The 24,842-nt window shown below is 40.9% G+C and overlaps 2 protein-coding genes across 9 annotated transcripts in view; one reads left to right on the top strand and one right to left on the bottom strand.

Annotated features, from left to right (window-relative positions):
- The first annotated feature begins 500 nt into the window (after nt 1-500).
- LOC140747702 (uncharacterized protein C05D11.1) lies at nt 501-16,154 on the top strand. The gene is made up of 19 exons (XM_073080248.1): nt 501-942; nt 1,225-1,401; nt 1,862-2,030; nt 2,325-2,427; nt 3,994-4,116; nt 4,708-4,821; nt 5,199-5,351; nt 7,563-7,832; nt 8,080-8,222; nt 8,506-8,614; nt 9,549-9,719; nt 10,216-10,452; nt 10,914-11,033; nt 11,656-11,945; nt 12,372-12,570; nt 13,524-13,667; nt 14,089-14,246; nt 14,764-14,916; nt 15,617-16,154. Exons 1-19 carry the CDS (start codon nt 804-806, stop codon nt 15,672-15,674), a joined length of 3,030 nt encoding a protein of 1,009 aa, XP_072936349.1. The 5' UTR covers nt 501-803; the 3' UTR covers nt 15,675-16,154.
- Nucleotides 16,155-16,185: 31 nt separating this feature from the next.
- The window catches only part of USP (RXR type hormone receptor), a 51,233-nt gene continuing 42,576 nt past the window's right edge, over nt 16,186-24,842 (bottom strand). For all 8 annotated transcript variants that reach the window (XM_073080257.1, XM_073080249.1, XM_073080251.1 and 5 more), the window contains 6 exons: nt 24,229-24,367; nt 22,124-22,266; nt 21,467-21,542; nt 20,264-20,413; nt 19,542-19,591; nt 16,186-19,277 (listed from right to left, as the gene is read on the bottom strand). In XM_073080257.1, coding sequence (XP_072936358.1) covers nt 19,056-19,277; nt 19,542-19,591; nt 20,264-20,413; nt 21,467-21,542; nt 22,124-22,266; nt 24,229-24,367 — 780 coding nt within the window. In that variant the 3' untranslated portion in view covers nt 16,186-19,055. The remainder of the gene's footprint in view (nt 19,278-19,541; nt 19,592-20,263; nt 20,414-21,466; nt 21,543-22,123; nt 22,267-24,228; nt 24,368-24,842) is intronic.

The following is a 24,842-nucleotide window of genomic DNA, read 5'->3' as shown; positions in this document are numbered from 1 at the left end:
CAAATGTTATTTAATATGTTTATAGTTATTTTTAGAACTAAAAGAAGGGTTTCGTTGTGGTGGACAGCAAGAGTGGGAGCACTAACCACTCGGCCAGCAACCCCGAGAAGAACGGCGGTATGTGTAGTCGCTTGTCCTAGTGAGGCGAACGTTATGTTTACCTGGGCGGAGCCTGACAGGGCACCGCGCTCAGAGGGCGCGCCTGTTTCCTTCTATGGAGAATAATACAGATACCGGAGTCGTCAGAGGAAGCCCACCGGAGGAATTTTAGTGTGGTACTAAACCAATATAATAATCCTTTCAGGGATTGATTACATATGTACATGGGCGGCACTTTATTTAAAGATATTATAAATAAAGTGCACCTGAAATCCTTTATATACATATTTTATATTTCGAGTAGTCGCTATACAACGCTAAGATTTATAATAGACAATTTATTATTTTGTATGACATGAACATTAACCACAGACCTGATTGTGTGACATCAACCTTCACGATGACATTGACAGTTTCGACAATTTGACAAATTGCCTGCTTGCCGCTGCTTGCTTTATGACTTTTGCGATGTAAAATAAATGTTAATTTCGTACGTGATCTTGTCGGAAACGAATAATACTAATTACAAATATTGTGTATCTGATTTTCGATTTTCACAGTCCTCATTCTTCAGTCTCCCCTCACTGATAGTGTCGACACCGGTTCACTTTGGTTACCGGTTAAGCAAAGAGTATTACCTACATAACTCGTAAAAAAAGTGTAATACTTCTCCATTTGTGCTAGTGTCCTTATCGAGTGTGATCATGTCTCATTTTAAATTGGTATCGTCTACTAAAGCGTCTGATGTCATACCGGTCAATAAGTATGTATCGGATAAAACGGGTCTCACCGTAATTATAGCGAATGTTGAGGGTCCAGTCGTCAATGGATATTTCTGTCTTGGTAAGTATCGTTTGTTATATATTTTATGTAAAAAAAAAGATTCAATAAGAGTTTGATTGTTAGAATTGAATAATTTATATTCTATGTACATTCACATGTTGCTGGAAAATAATTTATTATTTAACTGATTTTTGAGTAATTGAAAACATATAAAAAAGAGAGGTTTTCGAATTGTGCCATTGGAACAATATTTCATAAAAATAAAACCAAAAGCAGTTTGTAATTATGTGCTTAAAAATTTATCACACTTTTCTTTTACCATAATGATAACCTTCTAAACAGCAACGGAAGCCCATGATGATGATGGACTACCACATACCTTGGAGCACCTCATCTTTTTGGGGTCCAAGCGCTACCCTTACAAGGGCATCTTGGACCTTCTTGCCAACCGCTGCATGGCTCATGGCACCAACGCCTGGACTGACACGGATCATACCTGCTACACCATATACACTGCAGGTAAGTAAGGAGACATCCATTTAAAAAATGCCACTTTCGTTTATAAATATTTTGCAAACTCATGAGATGAAAAAAATGTATACTATGATAGGTAACTATAGTAATAACTCAGAGTCATAAAAGTCATTGATAGAGACCTAAGTGATCTTATAATTTTTAACATAAAAGTAAGACAATCTAGAATGCTTATGGATCTTACAGATTCAATGTAACAGGAGGAAAAATGGTAATCATAATTATTAACTGGCTGTGGAAGAATGGAGAAAAACCAATTGTATTATAAATATAATACCTATTATACATATCAGATTTTCTGAATTTAGGGTAGGTCTAATTAAAGTTCCAATTATAATAATTATATAAATTCCTAAATATGTCTAGAGTTATCGGAGACAATTTCAAGATAATATAATTTTGCAAAGGAGAAAACATAATAAGACGTGAACATTTGTATCAACAGGTGATGAAGGCATGTTGACTTTATTGCCTATCTATCTGGACCACATTCTCAACCCAACGCTCACCGACCAGGGGTTCACAACTGAAGTCCATCACATTGATGGTGATGGCGAGGATGCTGGTGTAGTGTACTGTGAGATGCAGGGCCGGGAAAACACTGCTGATAGCAGGTTGGTACAGCCAGACAAAAATTAAGATAGTTTAGTTTTTTTACAATCCGAATTTCAGAAAAAAAAATCTACTTTAACTTTGCATTTAATTTGTATCAAAGATAGTAACAAAAAAAAGTGTTATAAAAATGTACCACACAAATCTAAATTAAAAATAGGTTTTTTATTTTAATACTCATTATGATGAAGTCAGGAATTTTTCCTATTGGCAGGCACAGGCCTCCCTTTGCTTGAAAATCTTCACAGCTTAAAAAATCAAAGGATGTTCACATAACAGGCACTTATCCTCTATAGGTGCGAGTTAAAACTCCTGAGAGCTATGTACCCTAACAGTGGCTACTCTTCGGAAACTGGAGGCATCATGAAGAACCTAAGAACTTCATGTAACAACACTAAAGTAAGTAGATTACTTTACATGTTAACATCCAGGTGTATTCTTTTTTAGGTCCCACTGCTGGGCATAGCTGTTTCTCCATAACTAGACTAAACTAGCAGAATACTGCTTTATACAATATACAATAATATGGACTAGTATAACAAAATATCTACAATAACACTTTGTAAAACTTAATATTAAAATTATGAAAAGTCAAAAACAAAATTATGATTAAGAATTAAGTTATTTATAAATCCTAATATAATAATAATGTTTTTGTATGCATTATAAATCTTAAATGATGCAGCCTCTAAATAAGGGTCCATTTAAGAATCTGTCATTAGTTCAGTATAATTTATTGCAAGGTCATGCATGCAATTTTATGTTTTATACTTATTGTATGCAGATAGGGTCTGCCCACACTTTGCGGTGTAAGAATAAGAGTGTTAACTTTATTCACTTAAAATATAAATGTACGAAACGGCGTGAAATAATTCTATTTTTACATTTTTTCCGCATGGGAGTATATAATAGGAACGCATTTTTAAACTATTAGATCCAGGGGGATCTAATAGTTTAAAAATGCGCCATATTTTTCGCCAATACTAATGGGGTATTGGCGAAAAACAAAAATATGCACAAAAATGAGAAAACCAATCGGATTGAGCCAGTGGTCCGACTACCGAGTCGCCACCATTATGCCCGTTTCTCCCTTTATCTCGTCAATGTTGAGCGCAGGCGCGGTCCCAGGATTCCCCCTGGGACCACGTCTCAGGTCACAGGCATCATGACCCCACAAAACCTTCGAGTCCGACTCGCACTTTGTCAGTATTTTGCGTGAGGGAACCCTGCACGGATTCCTCTCTGCAGGGGGCTACCCCGGGGAGGATATGCCGGACTTTGCAATAAATACTAAAGTTAGAAAAAAGTGGTCTAATTTTATTTGTTTTGATCTAACCAACTGAGGTGTAGGTAAACCCTTATAACACGTTTTTCGAATTGTACAGTGCACCTATCTAATCAGCCTCGTGTTTATTTTAGTTGATTTATATAGTGCGACTAAGAATATGAAAAGCACAAAAAAAGTAATTCACATTTGTTAGGAGAACCTCCTACAAAAGTAGGAGGTTCTCCTAACAAATGTGCAAAAATGCAGCCAGTCAAAAATAACGAGTGTTGTTTAATCAATCCGACATAAGTCTCTATTATTTAGTTCTTATAACAATTGAAGTACGTAATGTGTTTATTATCTTATGTCGTAGGCTCGCCACGAGTTTCAACTGTAGTGGTTATTTTAAACTCATGTTCGTATAAATTCATTAACGCTTACGCGCTTTCTATTAAATTATACATTATGTATTATCTTTAGCGATAAATAGGCATAGGTATTAAAATAATGTAAGTAACTAATGAAGTACAAATATTGTAATTATTTCTCTCGCATCTGAGAAGGAAGATTGAGAAGGATTTCTGAGAAGCGACCCAATAAATCCGGCTTTGTTTTTTATCTTGATTGTAACCGGTTGAAGATCTTTGAATAAATCGTTTTCACATGCGCATAAAGTGAACATATATTTCATTTTTCAGGTGCGCGACTTCCACAAGAAATTCTACAGACCAGAAAATTTGACTATTATCCTAACTGGTCAAATCGAGGCCGAAGCAGTTTTTGCTTCATTAGCCACGGTTGAGGATGACATCATAACAAAGGTGACTCCCACATGTGCTTAATGCAATGTATCTCGCGCGTAACCTTGTCTGTCATTGCAATTTTTAAAACTGTTCGTCCTTTGTATGCCATTTCTTCGGAATTTGGATAAGAATAGATCCACGGAATAGACTGATCTACACGATTATCCGAAATGCAAAATGATCGTGCCAAAAGTGTATTTGCTTTCAGTAGATTTCAAATAGAAATGTTGTTTATGAGACTTTTTTTATCTGGTACACCTAACACATGCCACCATCGTAAGAGCATCATCGACGTAAAGAGTAAAGGCTGAGTTTGAAATGCTCGGCAGTATAAGACAGATTGGGCCCATTATATAATAGTGAAAATCTTGATACTATGTGTAGTAGAAATAAATGAGACGACAGCCGCATGTTAATCGAGAGAATATCGATCGTGCCCCCATACTCATTTAAATTTTTATAATCTTCTATCTACCCGAAAGCTCTATCAAAATAATATTCGAGATATTTCCGCGATTAAAACAATATAGACATACTTGGTAGGTAGACTAGAAAAGAAAGACTTAATATATGAAATTAAAAATATAGAACTTATATGGTTTGTTCTAGCGAGAGAACGAGACCCAAGAAGACTGGGTGAAGCCTTGGCAGACCATCCCCCCTCCACCACAATATGGAGAGTTGAAGGAGCAATGGCCTGCAGACACTGAGGATTGTGGACAAGTATGTTAACATCATCCATCATCAGCAAACCATTGGGTTTACATTGTCTGGTATTTAAATCCCGAACTTGTATAGTGGAAGTTTGTTTTTCATTACATTGGTCAATCAATTCAGATATTTGAATCACGAATCGCGGTTTAAAAATGTGGAGAATTAAACTATCAAACTTTGCGTTGTAATCACAGATACGGTGTGTATACATATGACACGTACGTAAGTTACGTACACGTGTACGTACAGGGTCGTACGGCTTTATCAAAGTCCATCCTCACTTCGATTAAAGAAATAACATTTATACATTCACATACATGGCAAAATTGAAGGCGCCCTTACCGATTCTCGCCTTTTCAAATAACATAATGATGTCCATTTTACAGGTAGTGTTCGGGTGGCGCGGACCGACGCTGAGCGACCCGCAGGCACTCCGCGAGCTGACAGCGGCGGCCGTGCTGCTGCGCTACCTGTGCGACACGGCCGCCGCGCCACTGCAGCGCCGCCTCGTCGAGCGGGAGGACGCGCTCGCCGGCGACGTGAGTGTGCACGTTGCAGATAGCTGGCGGCGGCGGGCCGCTGCGCTACCTGTGCGACACGGCCGCCGCGCCACTGCAGCGCCGCCTCGTCGAGCGGGAGGACGCGCTCGCCGGCGACGTGAGTGTGCACGTTGCAGATAGCTGGCGGCGGCGGGCCGCTGCGCTACCTGTGCGACACGGCCGCCGCGCCACTGCAGCGCCGCCTCGTCGAGCGGGAGGACGCGCTCGCCGGCGACGTGAGTGTGCACGTTGCAGATAGCTGGCGGCGGCGGGCCGCTGCGCTACCTGTGCGACACGGCCGCCGCGCCACTGCAGCGCCGCCTCGTCGAGCGGGAGGACGCGCTCGCCGGCGACGTGAGTGTGCACGTTGCAGATAGCTGGCGGCGGCGGGCCGCTGCGCTACCTGTGCGACACGGCCGCCGCGCCACTGCAGCGCCGCCTCGTCGAGCGGGAGGACGCGCTCGCCGGCGACGTGAGTGTGCACGTTGCAGATAGCTGGCGGCGGCGGGCCGCTGCGCTACCTGTGCGACACGGCCGCCGCGCCACTGCAGCGCCGCCTCGTCGAGCGGGAGGACGCGCTCGCCGGCGACGTGAGTGTGCACGTTGCAGATAGCTGGCGGCGGCGGGCCGCTGCGCTACCTGTGCGACACGGCCGCCGCGCCACTGCAGCGCCGCCTCGTCGAGCGGGAGGACGCGCTCGCCGGCGACGTGAGTGTGCACGTTGCAGATAGCTGGCGGCGGCGGGCCGCTGCGCTACCTGTGCGACACGGCCGCCGCGCCACTGCAGCGCCGCCTCGTCGAGCGGGAGGACGCGCTCGCCGGCGACGTGAGTGTGCACGTTGCAGATAGCTGGCGGCGGCGGGCCGCTGCGCTACCTGTGCGACACGGCCGCCGCGCCACTGCAGCGCCGCCTCGTCGAGCGGGAGGACGCGCTCGCCGGCGACGTGAGTGTGCACGTTGCAGATAGCTGGCGGCGGCGGGCCGCTGCGCTACCTGTGCGACACGGCCGCCGCGCCACTGCAGCGCCGCCTCGTCGAGCGGGAGGACGCGCTCGCCGGCGACGTGAGTGTGCACGTTGCAGATAGCTGGCGGCGGCGGGCCGCTGCGCTACCTGTGCGACACGGCCGCCGCGCCACTGCAGCGCCGCCTCGTCGAGCGGGAGGACGCGCTCGCCGGCGACGTGAGTGTGCACGTTGCAGATAGCTGGCGGCGGCGGGCCGCTGCGCTACCTGTGCGACACGGCCGCCGCGCCACTGCAGCGCCGCCTCGTCGAGCGGGAGGACGCGCTCGCCGGCGACGTGAGTGTGCACGTTGCAGATAGCTGGCGGCGGCGGGCCGCTGCGCTACCTGTGCGACACGGCCGCCGCGCCACTGCAGCGCCGCCTCGTCGAGCGGGAGGACGCGCTCGCCGGCGACGTGAGTGTGCACGTTGCAGATAGCTGGCGGCGGCGGGCCGCTGCGCTACCTGTGCGACACGGCCGCCGCGCCACTGCAGCGCCGCCTCGTCGAGCGGGAGGACGCGCTCGCCGGCGACGTGAGTGTGCACGTTGCAGATAGCTGGCGGCGGCGGGCCGCTGCGCTACCTGTGCGACACGGCCGCCGCGCCACTGCAGCGCCGCCTCGTCGAGCGGGAGGACGCGCTCGCCGGCGACGTGAGTGTGCACGTTGCAGATAGCTGGCGGCGGCGGGCCGCTGCGCTACCTGTGCGACACGGCCGCCGCGCCACTGCAGCGCCGCCTCGTCGAGCGGGAGGACGCGCTCGCCGGCGACGTGAGTGTGCACGTTGCAGATAGCTGGCGGCGGCGGGCCGCTGCGCTACCTGTGCGACACAAAACACCCATGAAACACATACACCTATTTCTACCTCATAACAGCAGTGCTTTGCGCTGTTGTGTTCTAATTTGAAGATTGTGGTAAGGTGGACATACTTATCCCAGGCGTTCCAACTTAGTCCTCAAGGGTAGCGGCGCATCTGTAGCTGACCTAAGGTAGGAATATCTAATCTGGTTGACAACGCATGTCCATGGGTGGCAGTAGCGACTTACAATCAGGTGGACTGCATGCTCCTTCTCTGCACTCCTATAAAAATAAAATAAAAAAAAAACAAATAAGTTTTTGCATAACCCAAACCACAAATTTCCTCGGTAAATCCTTGTCTCCCAAATTAACCCTGAAGTGAAACAAATGACCCAATCGACAACTGTATTGCAGGTATCATACAACCTAACCGAGAACCTGGCGTCACTGATCAAGATCGAGCTAGACAACGTGCCGCTCGGCAAGCTGGAAGCCGCCAAGACGGCGGCGCGGGAGTGCCTGCAGGGTGTCCGCGAAGGTACCGAGGCGCTGGACATGGTGCGACTGAAGCGCTTGCTGAGGAAGCAGCTGCGGGAAACTCTCGCTAGTTTAGAGTCCGATCCGCACCACGCTGTCGCCTTTAGGTGTATCGGTGATGCGCTCTACTCGCAGAGTGAGAATGATGTGAGTATTGAACTTGCTAGTATTATAATAGAAAGCAACTCATTTTCCATAATTTGTTACATGAATTGTAACTCTTCGAAGAATCACTCGTTATAGGTACATTCCATGTGGAAGCACAAGTTTGTTAAAGTAATTATGTTTCAATTTTGTAAATAATCTTTTCAATTACCAGTTCATATTTTATTAACTCAACGTCAATGCAATATTTTCTGAACAGTTTGTTTCAATCCTGTAATTTATTTTCCAGTTTATATCTCGCATGAACCCTCAACAAGTGATCCACGAACTAATGGAAGTCGACGCAGATTATTGGCGTGGACTGCTCCAGAAATACTTTACTGATGATCTTGTTACCATCATTGGTTCACCCAGTATCGAATTACAAGCTAAGTGAGTAAATATTTCCCGTAAAAGGCTGCGAAAATCAGCTAAGCAATTTCTATTTTTATGACATAAGCTTAGAAAAACACAATAATTTTCTAATTACAGACAGACACCTCAAATTGTGAATTAAACGATATAGTGACATAACATACTTTCCAACCTAACTCTACCCTGTTATTACCTAATTCACATCAAAATTGAAAACCAAGAGACTGCTAACAAGTGTATCTATGCTTATAAGGTTTAATAGAATCTCTTATGAATATGAACTCATGTCGGTATATCTCAGGATCGCAGAAGAAGAAAAAACAAGACTAGAAAAGCAACGGGCCGAACTCGGGGAGAACGGGCTCGCGGAGAAATTCAAACAACTGAAAGAAGCCATGGAGTTCAATGAGGTATGTTTTTAAAACAAACTTTCATTTAACCATGTTTTAAAATGTATGCATGTAACATAATAAAATAAATACGAGTGTCCTTTAGACTACATGAGTGAAGTAAAAAAATAAATATCTTTAGCTCCATCTATATGTATGTACGAAACGTAACGCTCTTTCTGCCTATCTTCACTGACTTATACCTTCCTCACTACTTCCGTTCGCCTTGCCCGGTACCAATTTTCGTAACGCTCTCGTCACTCATTCACCAGCTTTGAAGGTGGTAGAACCGTTTGTGGTTCGACGCCGTCGGCACCACCGTCACACCTATTTCTGCCTAATAACAGCAGCGTTAGGCGCTGCTGTGTTCCGTTTTGAAGGGTGTGGTAAGGGAGGCATACTTTAACGAGGCGTTCCAGCTTAGTCCTCAGGAGTAGCGGCGCATCTGTAGCCGACTCCAAGTAGGAATATCTAATCCTATCTGAGGTTGATTACAGATGTCCATGGGTGACAGTAGCCACATATCATCAGGTGGACTGTAGGCTCGTCTGCTAGTCCTATATTATATTAAAAAAAAGCTTACGTCCTAAGCCAAGCGAGCGCTAGTGTTATTTTAGTAATCCGCAACCATAGATTAGTAAAGATTACTCACTCCTAACAAGAAAATGTACCCAGTTTTGAGAATGGAAATAGTTGCGTAAAAAAGTTTTGCCACGTCTACGTGCTAAAATGTCCCTAAAATATTTGAAATAATTATTTATTTATTACGTAAATTACGCAGTATTAGTTATTTATTCGTAAATTTTCTCTAAAAATGTTTTTATTTGTCAAGAATTCAAAAAACGCACACTTAAAATAAGCCGTTTGTGGCTTCATTCAATTTCAAGGCGGCGAAGTATCTTTACTAATCCATGTCCGCAACGTAGCTACATAGTCGTGTTCGTGTCCGTTCCAGCGGGCGCCGCCGGCGGGCACGCTGGCGGGCGTGGCGGTGCCGGCGTGCGACGCGCTGAAGTGCCACGCCATCGCCAGCTGGAGCAGCGGCGCCCCGCCCTGTCCGCACTTCGACCTGCAGGCGCTGCCGCTCTACACCCGGGCGCACAGCCTCAAGACCAACTTCGTTTATGTGAGTATCTACGATGATCTTAATTGAGTCTTCGTGCGTAAGATGCATGAAAAAATGATCACATCACTCATGAAGCCTATAATGTGACATACAAATTTTCTTTAATAACATTTACATATCATCTATCTATCTATATCTAATACATGTCATTCTGTCGGTTTAGAATAGTCAAGCCGACATATATACAACATAATATATTAAATAAAGTTTAATTTTAACATATAATTATATTTTAAGCAACTTTTGCCTTGTTAGTATGTATATATGGTGTGGTCAGATCATGCACCTGAATTTTAATCTAGTTAATATCTACCAATAAAACTAAAATTTTGCATACACGTTTAGTTCGGATGCATTATCTTGTGTGATTAGCTTAGTGACATCATGTTAAATCCAATATGGCGGACGCTGAAAGATGATGGACCAATTATTTTTATATACCCATACCATGAGTATCACAAGAAAGGCTTTAAAAACACGTTTTAAAATGTTGCAGATAAACCTAATGTTCGACACGACGTCAGTGGACCAGAGCACTCGCAAGTGGATCCCGGTGCTGCTGAACGGCCTCGGGGAGTGCCCGGTGCGGCGCGGGGACGCGTTGATACCCCACGAGGAGGTCATCTCGACCACCGAAGAACTCACTGTCACCTTCCATACGGAGATCGGCTTCAACAGGCCCGGGAATTTCTCCGTCGGCACGTTTTGTAACCTGCTGCATGTTGAGACTAGAGTAAGTGTGTTTCATACGTTTTTATTCAAGTACACACTCTTAAGCCTTCTAAGTCTTTCATAAGCACTTATGACAGTGATCAGATAGGATTTTTTCCTCTTTTGAATGTTCAAACCAAAGTTGCCATATAATACTGAGTGGATTGCATTTGAATGAACTACATGGTGTTGACTCCAAATGGGGCCACTCTTTCTTGGTCAATGGGACAAGCAGTGGAGTCTCCTTTTGATGTAATGTGTCTACAGTGGTATCGAAATGCTCGGTTTAGAAAAAGCTCCCGGAATTTTCTGATGATACACGTCTAACAGTGATTTTTTAGATCTGATCTGGTAAATAAACTACATGCCCACTTGCTACTTCTGCATCATAATAAAGGTTATATAAATATTATTGACTTATAAAATCGCAGATGTAGATACAATTTTGTTGTAGGTAGCAATTAAACAATTTATATTTTCCAGTGCGAGCCCGAAGACTACATAGAAGTAGTCAAGCACCTGCACGAGGTTATATACGCGGCTGAAATAACAAAAGAAAGACTGCTGGTCTTCGCTCAGCGGATGGTCAACGATGCCGCGCAGGTAAGTTTTTATTTATTTATTTGTAAAATCATATTTCCAGCTTACGTTAGAGTTTCATATATCTTAGTATATATTATATTTAGTATATGTTTAATATTTACTATATACTCATCTATTTTTATGGAGCTATGAAACACTCTGTTTGATAATTAACAGTGTAACGAGGAAGTATTTAATGGACTTGTTAATGCTTTATTTCTATGCTATGCGATATGTAATGAATATGCACTCTTATATATAATAATATAATATAAGACCATGTGGCAGAGCATTCAGCATATCGGTCTGCATTCCGGGTTCGATGCCCAGGCCAAACATATCCTAATAATAAATTTAGATTTCTATTCTGGGTCTGGGTGTTTGTATTTAGTCTTTGTATGTGTATAGAACACTCACGACATAGGAAAGTTACTAAGGAAAGGGGCTACGAATGTAGAAGGCGTTATTTTTTATTAAAAATTTGAAACAAACTTTAATGTTGGGAGGCTTTTGTTTTACTTATAAGGGAACTGATAATATGAAGTATAAGGTGATTAATGCAAACAAATGAATGTAACGTAGATATTGCAACAGTATTACTATTTTTACACATAAATAATTAATGAATCTTCTATTTTCTTAGGTGCGCAGAAATGGCTTCAAAATGTTGCACGACATCCTTCGCGACACGCTCTACAGCAAGGACAGCAACTTGCACTGGTGCTCTGTGCTGAGGCAGCAGAAGTTCCTGAAGGAACTGATCGAGCAATTGAACGGAGATGCCGCTGAAACAGCACTCAAAGAAGCTAGGGAGGCCTTCAAGAAGATAACCGAAAAAGTTTGGCTGCATATTGCCACTGATTTCGAAAGATACAAGCTCAGCACCGAACCTTGGCAACAATTCGCACGGGAAAACGAGATAACTCCTGTCGAGTAAGTATTTAAATACTGCATCGTTTTTACAGTTATAAAATAATTGAGTTACTGTTATTGTCTATGAGGGTGACTTGGACAAAATCAAAGCCAAATTGTGATGTATGAAAATAGGTAATAAATATGGTAACATACGTGAAAATTGTTTAAAAAGTTATTTCAACTGTCATGTTATAAATAACTGTAGCACATCTGCCTATCGTCAATTCATCATCGTCAATGCATTATTGTCTCACTTCTGGGCATGGAACTCCTCTCCAAGTAAGAAAGGTTTAACCCAGAGTCCACCGCCCAGGCGTAGTGTAAATTGGTGCACTTCACACACCTTTATGAACTGTAATGAAGCCTCGGGCGTGAAGATTTCCTCACGATATCTATTCTTGTCATTGGTCGTGTTGATGAGCAATATATGTGTTTGTTTCATAGGCCGGAGCGCTATCCGGACTCGGCGCTGATGTCGATGCCGGGCGCGGAGGGAGCGGAGGGCGGCAGCGGAGGGCTGGTGGTGGGCGTGGGCGGCGTGGAGAGCGCCTTCAGCCTGCAGCTGGCGCCCGGGCCCGCGGGCTTCGGCCTCGACCAGTACGCGCCGCTGCTCGTCGCCTTGAACTACTTCACGCAACTCGAGGTATGTCGACATGTAGTCCGCTCCGAATATAAAAATCCTATAAAGTCGCATCACAAAAGCAAATGGCAGTTATTGCGATAGTGGGACGAAGACAACGCGGGATCCCCCAGCACCCGTCCGTTTCCCACTCTCGATGGCGGGTACACCTTCAGAGCGGACTAGAAGATTGGCCCGGGCTATACTAATTTGTAATACACAGAATGTTAAACTTTATGACTATAGGATTGCTATTTTGTTGCCCATAAATTGGTATAGCAAGTGTAATGGTGTTAAAATGGAGTGTGTGTATTATCCGCGTACAACTTTAACATGTTTAAACTTAACGAATTTAACATTGTAAAGAGTTATATTTTTTTTTTTTTATAATATAAGAGTAGCAGACGAGCATGCAGTGTAATAATGCAGTAAGTGGCTACTGCCGCCCATGGACATCTGTAATCGACCCCAGATAGGATTAGATATCCCTACCTGAGGTCGGCCACAGATGCGCCGCTACCCCTGAGGACTAAGCTGGAACGCCTCGGAAAAGTCTGTCTCCCTTACCATACCCTTCAAACCGGAACACAGCAGCGCGTAACACTGCTGTTATTAGGTAGAAATAGGTGTGGCGGTGGTGTAACCGGAGTCGAACCACAAAGGGTTCTACCACCTTTAAACATTTACATTTAAACATTTTTTTATAACATGATCCACGGTCGCTGACCCTGAAATAGAATTGATAACATCACCGTTAGATTAATTCATTATTAATTTTAGTAATCTGTCTATTGAGGATGTCATTATTTTTAGAAGGGTTTTGAAACTATATTATAAAAAGTATGTTAAAATATTTACACGAAAACAGGTTAATTCATGACATATTTACATTGAGTAATGTTAATACTGTTTTTTTTTTATGACAACAAATATAATTAATTGCGCATTTATATAAAGATACTTTATCTGTTCGCAAGGGTCCGATGTGGCGTTTGATCCGCGGCTGTGGCTTATCATACAGCTACTCTGTGCGGCCGGTGCCGGGCGAGGCTGTGTTGGCCTTCTCGCTGTATCGCGCCACCAACATCGTCGCCGCCTTCACGAAGGCTAAGTCTATTATGGTAAGTACAAACCCTTATAGAGCTTATACCCTACCCTGATTGACTTTCTAATTCATTGCTAGTTTGTTATTATCAAGACGCCGAACCTAATTTCAACATAATCTTATTCGTGAGAAACAATTTGTACCTTATTAGGTACAAATAAAATACAATTTATAAATGTTCAATAGAACATTCATAAATTTATTTGTGTTATTATTCAGCAATTGCAGAAAATCAATCTATAATGACCTATTGCATGTCAAACAATAACACCACCCATTCATAATATAGGAGACAACAAAATAATTAAATCCCGTCTTCTTGTATATCTTATGCTTTTACAAACTGTAAGTACGGCGATTACAACGACCCTACGCCCCTTTCTTTCAAAGTGCCGATGGATTGACATTATGAATGGCATGATTATCATTATTCGCAGGACGAGTTCGTGGCGTCGGGCGAGTTCGACGAAGAGCTGTTCGCGTCTGCGCGCAGCACAGCGCTGTTCGACGCGGTGGAGCACGAGAAGTGCCCCGCGGACGTCGTGGCGCAGTCGCTGCTCAACTACCTGCGCACCGTCGGAGACCGATACAACAAGTACGCAAGAAAATAAATAATAAAACCGTCACAGGAATGACGAAACGTTGGTTGTGCAAAGTCAGGAGTAGAATGAGTGCCTTTATAACGGGTATTTTATATAAGATCGGCGCTTCTACCCTTCTTACTTTGATAAAAAAATGTGACGTTTAGTTAATTTGAAAGAATCCTACATTGCTTTTTTCTCTCTTATCTCTGTCTTATAACAGCAGTGTTACTTATATGTGAGGCGCTTTAGCTCAATCATAGAACGTAACAGGTAGCAATGCATCTGTGACTGAACTTGATAGAATTACAATCCGTTCTAGATTTATTTGTAGATGTCCATGGGTAATTAATTTAAATCAAGTGATAAACGCCCAATTGCATAATGCACGCTTTAATACAAGTTACCAAATAAACTATAATTATTTTGGTGTGTATGTGGCATAATATAGTGCACACAGGCAAAAAGAGTACATTTGATTTCCACAAAATAACGCGTAAAAACAAATTATAAATGTTGTTGTTGTTTCAGGGAGCTGGTGCAGACGATCGCCACGGTGTCGCAGGCGGCGGCGCTGGCGGCGGCGCGGCGCTGGCTGCCGACGCTGTTCGAGCGGCCGCGCGCGCGCCTCGCCGTCGTCTGCCACCCCTCCAAGGTTAACGACATGCAGGCCGCCTTCAACGAGTGAGTACCAACACCATGCTACGTGATACATGAACGACACACACATACAAAATACATTATATAAAATCCACGACTCCCGGACACAGCTTTATTATGTAGATATTTTAAGTTTTCTCGTTTTAAGTGACCATGTATGTCTTATGAGAAAAATAAAGATTCTTTAAACCTAATATCAAGCGCAGCTGTTCCGCCTCTCAAGGAATTGTGAGGGATTTAAAAAATGTATAGCCGACCTTCAATAGTTAGAGACACAGCAGGAAGAAAAACACTAAGCTATAATCTAATTTAAAATTACAACTAGTAAAATTGCAATAGTCAAATTGTACAAAACCGCGTTAAAAATTACCAAGCTGTCCAATATGACATTTACCCTCTTAAAACAATTATAGCATACTGGATTGAATCTCGGTCTCTCATTTGGGCAATTCAATTTAATTAATTATTACCTGCTGGGATGGTGAAGAAAAACATCACCAGGAAACATGCATTCCTAAAAATTCTAAAACAAACTCAAGAGCGTGTAAAATCTAGCAATTCTAGTCCTAGTTTCCCCAAAAATTATACTTTTTTTCTTTCTCTATAAAAATGATACTTTGTGCACTTGAAAGAAATTGTTAATGCAATTTTTTCAACTCCCACCTCTGTTTAATATTATTAAAATTAAAAATGTTGTTATATATAATATGTATTTTTGTTACAGAATAAACATCAAGCTGGACGCATTTGAATCCATGGAAGCTTCAAGTTTTAATAAATAAGCATACCTCTGAAATCATTTATAAAACATTTACACTTTTTGAAAGTATTTTAACGCTTGTTTATATTCTTATTATTAGCTTGAAATAATAATAATATGTAAACGTAATAAGCCTCATACAGTAATAATGTAAATATTAAGTTTAACTGCTTGGCTGTGCCCTACATTTTATAAATGCATTTCCACTGAATAGATATCAAAATAGTTGTAATTGCGATAAGCAAATTTTGACCCAAATTAACAGTACATTGCACATGCAATGTATAAAGGTATAAACATGCACAGGTAAACTTCAAAATCAGTATTTTTTGTACAATTGTCAGCATACTTAGAAAATTTCTTGTGGTTTCCGTCCAGTAGTTTGCGCAAATAATATGCATGCAAAAAACCCCTTTCTTTTAATGCCTCTTTGATATCTATTCGGTGTATATTAAAGTCATTTGGTACCCAAAAACTTTATGAATAAATACATCTTTAATAAGAGTGTGTTTAATTTCAAATAAAAGACGAGATTGTTTTGATGATTTATTATAATCACCGCTTACTTAAAGCTATGTCTATACAAAAAATATTACTTAAATTTAGTCAGATATTTAGTGAACATTATATAAATCATCTCACAACCGCTGCAACACCTCCATTATATAATCAAACCCATCCATAGAATATTATCATTTCTTCAACATAATTCCATCATAATCATTAACATCATTACTCGATTACCCATTTAACAAAGTACAGATAATGTAGCAAAAGCTTGTTCATAGCCAACTACATAATCTGATCATAATTACTCATGCAGATTAATTCAATTTAAAATTGAGCTCTGCTACATTTCACATTCTACAGAAACATTTTAATAGAATTTACATTATTAGTAACAATTTTGTATTATTCCTATGTTTTATTACGCATTACATTTATATGTTTAATGTTTTTATGTATTTTATTATTGAAAAACCAATTTCGAAATGATTTTACAATGATTTAAAATATAGACTGGCCTACATATTAAATGACATACGAAATATAGTTCTAGCTGCTCAGTTAGGCCATTTACTTTTTTAAAAACAGATTGCCACATCTTGAAAAGTAATTATTTTAAAATTAAAATTACTGTAGAGATATACTATACATACGAAAATTAGAAGTACATTGTACATGTAGAAATATATAGGTATTTACAATACAAGTTATGTTATAGATTTTTCAAATATTACAACAAAATTGTCATGCATATTATATATGCCCTTTAGATTTGGAAAGCACCAACTTAGTATTCAGATATAAAAATCATAATGTGACCATGAATACAATATTTTTTGACCCTACCTTTGTTTTTAGTTGTCCTATTACCTATATCTTCTATTTTAGTATTTTGTGGTAGTTGTGGTATGATAAAGAATTTAGATTCTGGATACCGAAATCTTGTTCCCAATGAAGCACTTTGTACCTTAATAGACTTTAATCCATTCCATCCCTGTTATTAAATTCACGTTTTGCACAATATTTTCAATGAACAGATACATAATTATGTATATATTTGGACTTTTTGTGTATTTCTGTATTTATAAATAATGTTTGTTAGCAAGAAACCAGCTTGCTTTTTCAATCATCTAATAACGGGAACTTGAGACACATACAATTTAAGTGATTTGGTGAAAAATATTAATTCTTATGATATTTAACACTAGAGACATCAAATAGACGAATACAATTACTTAATAATTAACGTTTAATCGTTAATTTTAATTCTAGAATTATAAGAGGCGGCCCCATTTGATTTTCCTAACCCGATAGTCACATCCGACGCAGCCACAGTTTGCATCATCGCCTTGGACTGTGACAATATTTTGCCTTATCAACAACATTGTTCATCAAACAATATTGATATCGCGTCTATATTAAACAGAATAAATTGAAGTATTTAATACTCCTTACGTGATTGAGTCACTCAGGGGCTCATACATTCATAAGTATAGCTCTTATAATGATAAATCTGGCCGTTGTATTTATACCTTAGAAATAACTAGCGTACTAGTTAAAATTGAATTAATAATTACAGTGTCGTATATATGGTATCATAAATAATAAAGCGTAGTTACAATATTAAATATAAATACAATTTACTAAATAGCTCTACAAGCTTAATTTACCATTCCGCCTTATTTACTCGATATGCCTCGAAAATAGTAAAGCACGGCCGACGTTTATTAGCATGTCTAACTTTGGTTAGTCTAGTCGCAATATTATAATTCAAATTTTGTATAACGGGAATTGTAATGTTACAAGTTGATGCTACCGTGAATAAGATTCCTATTGCACTTTACATAATTGTGAACCAATTACCAATTATTTATTGCCATTTATACACATCTGGTACAAAACATTATAACTTAACTACTACTGCGTGATTTTAGTACAAAAATATTATCTGCGTTGCTTATTATACAAAGTAATATTTATGTTTTGTGATTTTTCACATTACACATGCGGTCTCCCTTTGAAATACGGAAGATGTTTTAAATAACCACATATGTTAGGGATAGTGCTATTTATAACTAAACATTAACAAATAGAAAGAAATAATATTAATAAAGTCAGGTCAATTATCCATTGAACTGCTTAGTTTGTACAAGATAAATAGTAGCTCCTAGCATTAATCTGACTACTCTAGACTTTTCTAATACGAACGCAGTGTATGCAGTGGTTTTGTGTCTTGTTTTGCTAATTACAAAAAATATATAATTTCCGTGTTTATTGTCTCAGACTATTGGCAAATAAAATTCTAAAAATGGTGTTTAATAAATAACTGCAAGCTTTTCACTATCAGCACTCCGCTCGTACATCACCAGTACTACGCGCAACTATTAATGTTTCTTATTATACGAAATCCTTAGTTTTTCATTTTATGGAGTTTTCAATCTATGCGAATAACTTTTTAACCACTGATAACAACCGCATACAACAACTAGTCGCGTACCCCACACAAATTGTTCACATTGAATTCGCGTTCGTAGTTCTGACAATATCACTTTAACACAGTTAACTGTTCTGTCACAGCTGAGGCCCATGGTGACAGTCACGTCGCAAACACGTACTATAGCCGAATACGCACCGATCACGTCCGAACGCGCACCGAGTGCCCGAATGCGCACTGGTTATGCACTAAGTGTCCGATCACGCTTAAAGTCGCACCGTGTACCGGAGCACGCACCGATCACGACCTAACACGCACTGAGTGCCCGAATGCGCACTGGTTATGCACTAGGTACCCGATCACGCTCGAAGTCGCACCGTGTACCGGAGCATGCACCGCTGACGCCCGGCCACGTGCCGGCCGACACCCCACGACCGAGCGCGGTCCGAGCGGAGAGGGCAGTTAGAGGATGGAGTTGGCGTCGATGGGCGGCGCGTGGTTGCGCAGCGCGTCGCGGATGTAGCCGCTGATGTTGGTGTCGGCCACCAGGCGAAAGTAGAACAGATGCTCGAAGCTCTTCAGTGAGATGGAGCGCAGCGCGGGCAGGCGCAGCAGCAGCGAGGCGAAGCGGCCCTCCTCGCCGCCGCGCGCGCGACGACAGTACTCGTCCAAGCAGGAGAACATCTGCAAACAGACAAATAGATTTTTCTTTACAAATTCTACTTATTAAACCCGCTCCACATTCTCGCGATAATCTCACGAGAACGCGAGAAAAACCCGATTAGTATCGGCTCCACATTCTCGTGCCTCGTACTTTTCTCGCGTTTTCACGAGAATATGGAGCGGCCTTTACGATTTTCGAATAATCGTATCACAAAACGAAAATGTCATTACAGTGTGCAAATGTGTAATATACTTTATTATTGACTGAAATAAAACCAAATATACCTTTTCTCGTAAGACGTCTACTTCTTGCCGATTTTTCAGACCTTTCACATCTGAAATTGATAATATTTTCCAATTATAAATAGTTTATAACAACAATACATTTAAACCTGATACATTATGAAATGACACATATTTTTTATTGTAAAACAAGATACTTTTATTATAATATAACAGGTAAAATAACATTTTATTTTATTCCATTAAACGGTAATATTTTTTTTTTATTGGATTGGTTAAATGATGTGGAGAGCGATATCCATAAGCTAGCTAATATTAGAATGTGTGCATGGCGTCACCTTTAATATTTTAAAAAATGCCACAACCCTTCAAGTTACCTCTGCATAATTTTAGGCGCATCATCACATTCAGCATTACATAATGTCATAATCATAAGTATGACTAGTATATATGTAATTCCCTGATGATGGATATGAAACGAGATCGGTTAGTTTTCGTTTTTAATACTCTTTATTTTGTATCTGTCTAGACATTAATCCTACACTCCTATACTCTTTGTTGCGGTGTACGGTGCTGCAATACTCTACATTCCTTACCTATTTTCTTCACAAATCAGTTTAAAAAAAAGCGCTTGAATATGCGGCGCGTTGCACGTTGCAACGGTCAGTGTAATCGAAGTTTTAACGATACCGGCTCTAAACTATAGTGTACTCGGATTTAAAGCCAAATATATATTATAAGGACAAAATTTATTTTGCACCCACCGGGGTTGAGCAGGATGATGGCCTTGAGCGCGACGTACTCGGAGTGGTCCATGCGCAGCGTGCGCATCTTCAGCGAGAGCTCCGACAGCACGCGGTCGAAGATCTGCCCCACGCCCGCCTGCAGCGCGGAGTTGCGGTGCAGCGTCATACCTGCAAACACACCATGTAACACATGTAGCCACTTCCCGCTACTCGTCAAGAGATGGCGCTGCTGAATCACGCTATCGAAGTTTTCTAAGCATCTTGCATATATACAAGTTCTGAACTGAGACTGTTGGAGCACAGCTGCTCCCCGGACATGATCACCTAGCCCGGCGGGAGATCTTCCTTTGCCAAACATATTTGAAGGTGGTAGAAACCTTTATGATTCGACTCCGGCAGCCCCACCGTCACACCTATATCTTTCTAATAACAGCAGTGATAAGTGCTGCTGTGCTCTGGTTTGAAGGGTTTGGTAAGGGAGACATAATTTACCTACCGAGGCGTTCCAGCTTAGTTCTCAGGAGTAGCAGCGCATCTGTGGCCGACTTTAGGTAGGAATATCTAATTCTATCTGAGGTTGATTACATATGTTCATGGGCGGCAGTAGCCACTTACAATCAGGTAGTCTACGTGGTCATCTGCTTCTCCTATATTATAAAAAATCATGATTTTTCAATTGCTTCCCTTGTACATTTTTGCTATTTTTATGCAGAGTAAATATTTTCTATATAAAAACAACGTAATAATATTCGCCACCTCGTAAAAAATCTGTTATAGATACTACATTTGGCGCGTTTGAGAAAACAGATCAGATTGTATTTTTGGCGTGAAACGTAGTTGTACGCGTTGATGTAACACATAAGTTACTTTTAGTATTTACTTTCGACTTTTGGTCGTTTGCGCGACGTTGTAATTTATAATTACGGCAAAAAAGTGTATGCAATTTCTTACGAATTGCCTATAAAACATAATTAAAGTAATAATACCAAACGAACATGTGGTCTACATTTTACTAAGTGACCACTGCTGGGCGGCAATAAACGATTCTTCAATCAACTGTATACTGATACAGCTGGATCCCTACTAGAGGTTATGTTATCTGCGGTGTATATAATCATATCTGCTAATGCTGTTACTCCTTCAAACCAGACCACAGTAATACTTAAACATGCGGTTACGAAGCAAAATTGGAACTATAAAGTACCATAAAACAAACATTACCAGGCATGAGGCACATGAGCTGCGGCGGCGACGTGGTGCGCGTGCCGTCCATGTTCTCCCGGTCGTCCTCCAGGTACTGGAAACGTGGCACAACCAAATATTACTAATTACTCTTGGTACAACTAGAAAGCAATGAAAATTAAAAACAATTTTGAGATTTTCCACTCGCCGTGGTGGAGTTATCAGCATACTGCCACACAGGGAGTTCCAATTTCAATCGCCAACGAGCCAAACATTTAAATGATGACTCTATTCTGATTTTGAATGAATATTTCTGTATTCTTCTTTGTACGTGTCCGTAGGATCTCACGCAGGGAAACCTAGAGTTAAGGGCTTTTAATATAATAATAATGAAATAAATGACTTCTCCATTTTAATATCCATTGTAATCAAACATGGCAGTATTTGTGTTCGCCGCTCGCTTTTTCTCTATATTTTGTGAGCGAGATATACTTGTACCAAGGCCACATTTTTGGAGTACACTCTTTGAAACAAGTCATGATACTGATTTTATATTTTACCTATATTGTCTTTCTGTTTCTCTTCTTGCAAATACAATACGGTAACCTCGACAACGAAGGATTAACCAATAAACCATATTCAATTTGATACCATCTTGAGACAATTTACATAACTTAGTCATCACAGTGTCCTCACCTCCATGGACCGCCAGGCGATCGCGAAGAGCAGCAGCTCGTTCCAGGAGGCCTTGATGAGCAGCACCTGGTCGTCCAGCTCCAGCTGCCCGAAGTGCGGGATGTCGCGCGCCCACACCACCAGCGCAGCTATTTGCTTGTTGCCTGCAAACATCGCGACATACTCGTCAGATGTTTGATAAAACGTAGTTTTCGGGCACGGGCACTGGGCACAACTGCGTCAGCTTTACACTTATTTCTGTTTTATTGTAACGGTGATCTGGTGTGATCTAGTTCATGTGGTGCCGCATTATTTTATATATAATATATGAGTAGCATGCAGTCCATCTGATGGTAAGTGGCTACTGCCACCTGTGGACATCTGTAATCTATCACAGATAGGATTAGATATTTGGCCACAAATGCGCCGCTACCCCTGAGGACTAAGCTGGAACGCTGGAAAAGTATGTCTCCCTTACCCCACCCTTCAAACCAGAACACTCATAACTGTTATGAGGCAGATATAGCTGTAGCGGTGGTGACGATGGAGTCGAGCCACAAAGGGTTCCACCACCTTCAATTTCATGACACAACTGCGTCTGCTTTACACATATTTCTGTATTATACGAGTAGCTATGAACTTGTTTATTGGTTGTGGTAAGGCGTATTATAATTATAGTTTGCAAGGGAACCCCATTTATTTCATGTTATACGACCTGTGAATAAGAAGTCTCAAAAATCTGAACATAGAAACAGAAAATTAGGTTGTAAAATTAGTTACAGACGCATTGTTACCTCTAATGTAACTTGGAACATCCCATAATTTAGTTTGTTTATGAAATGACATTGCAAATAAGCATGGATTTCATCTAAGGAGTGCAAGCAGACAAGAGGTCACTGTTTTTCGTAGACATTGCGCCAAATACAATTAAATTCATATTTTACTTGAAATCAATTACAGATGCCTCACGTATATCTCATATTCCACATTCATTAAATGAATGAAAGCAAAATTTTCAACGTATAAATGCTAATTACAAATCAAAGTTCTAATTTATTCTGGAATGTACCATTCATATATAAACTATTATTATATTCATAAAAGGTCGTTTTAAGTGTATACTTTAGATAACACAGTTGACAAACGTTTGGGAACCAGTTTTGGTAGTATGCATACCATTTTGTACACTTGTTCACATATTATAATAACATACATAATATTATAATACGCACGGTATGAAGTTTTTATGCTACGGAATTTTGTTTATGATTACGTCATGAAAGGTGACCAAACGGAAAACACTGAATACTTTAAACATGTATGATGGAAAGAAACTACACGACTCTCCGCGAAATTTATGTTGTCAAGCTTTCCATGAATAATTAAATTAGAATTCTATCGCTGAAAATCGAATGCTATAACTTCGAAAACCACTTGTTTAGAAGGATAAAAGTATATTTGTATATGTAGAAGGATTTAAAAAAATATTCATTGATTCTACACCCACAGCAGTAAAATAATGAAAAATAAAAGTCGATACAAATTTCAACAGGGTAGATATATGGAATATTAAGATATTCGATATAACTTAGTGTTTGGACGTTCCTATAGCATTTAAAAATGTCACAGGTTTAAATTTACTATGTAATGACAAAGCGAGCAACTTACACTACAATCCTATTTGTCTCATTTTACTATTCTTTATGTCCATGGCATACACGCCGCAAAAAAAACTGTTGGTATGGAGCTATGAGTGTGGCAAGCGTTATTTTGTTGGATAATAAGTTATAGATCTTATGGACAGATGAGTTGGAAGATCATCATCAACCCATTACTGTCCCACTGTTAGACACGGGTCTCCTCTCATTAGGTCATAGTCCACCGTGCTGGCCAAGTGCGTATTGGTAGACTGCACATACCTTTGAGATTTTTTTTATAAATCTCAGGTATGCAGGTTTCCTCACGATGTTTTCCTTCACCGTTTAGCAAGTGATAATTAATTTACAATACGCACATTATTTTGAAAAATCAGAGGTGCGTGCCTGGGATTTGAACTCGGACCCCTCGATCGAGAGGCCGAGTTTCTTAGCCACTAGGCTATCACTGCTGAGTTGGAAGATACCCACCTATTTGACAAAGGCTTGAGACGGGCGCCCGGTACCGCGCCGGCACGCCACTGTCAGGGCCCACGCGCAGGAACTGGAAGTCCTCGTTGGGGTCTGCCACCAGCGACTCCATCTCTATCAGCCGCTCGATTGACAACTCCTGGAAAACGCAATGCATTTCTTTTAGGTATAATCCAACTAAAATATACTAAGCCTTGATACATGAGCATCACCCATCATTTCAATTTAAACGGCTAAAAATACGGCACGACAAAATACAAACAAAGAAGATGTAACATTATGTTACATCTTACATGCCATGTATCGCACACAAATGAATTCAAATCGTTGACAAAACGTAAAGGGCCTTCATACAACCCTGATTGAATGCTTTGGAAATTTAAAGTATTACTGTAAATCTCTAAAGTATTTATATAATCACCGCAAAGAAAAATCCTAACTATGTCGTATCGTAATATAAGACTCATACAATTTGTATTTGAGCTTCTGGTTAAGGCCTTTTTTCTGTCGAATACTTTACGCACGTATTGTAAGGTAAGACTCATACAATTTGTATTTGAGCTTCTAGTTAAGGCCTTTTTTCTGTCGAATACGTTTACGCCCAACTAACAATT

This window comes from Epargyreus clarus, unplaced genomic scaffold (assembly GCF_041222505.1).
Source record: "Epargyreus clarus isolate Ecla_fem2 unplaced genomic scaffold, WU_Ecla_fem_2.2 ptg000015l, whole genome shotgun sequence".
NCBI classification, from domain to species: domain Eukaryota; kingdom Metazoa; phylum Arthropoda; class Insecta; order Lepidoptera; family Hesperiidae; genus Epargyreus; species Epargyreus clarus.
This window is presented reverse-complemented; position numbering and strand designations above follow the sequence as displayed.

What these genes read in the sequence shown, in the direction of transcription:
- LOC140747702 (XM_073080248.1), top strand. Translation starts at nt 804, where the DNA reads ATGTCTCATTTTAAATTGGTATCGTCTACTAAAGCGTCTGATGTCATA. An exon ending in AAGCCATGGAGTTCAATGAG is followed by an intron (nt 8,615 to 9,548) that starts GTATGTTTTTAA and finishes TGTCCGTTCCAG; the next exon opens with CGGGCGCCGCCGGCGGGCAC. An exon ending in CGAAGGCTAAGTCTATTATG is followed by an intron (nt 13,668 to 14,088) that starts GTAAGTACAAAC and finishes CATTATTCGCAG; the next exon opens with GACGAGTTCGTGGCGTCGGG.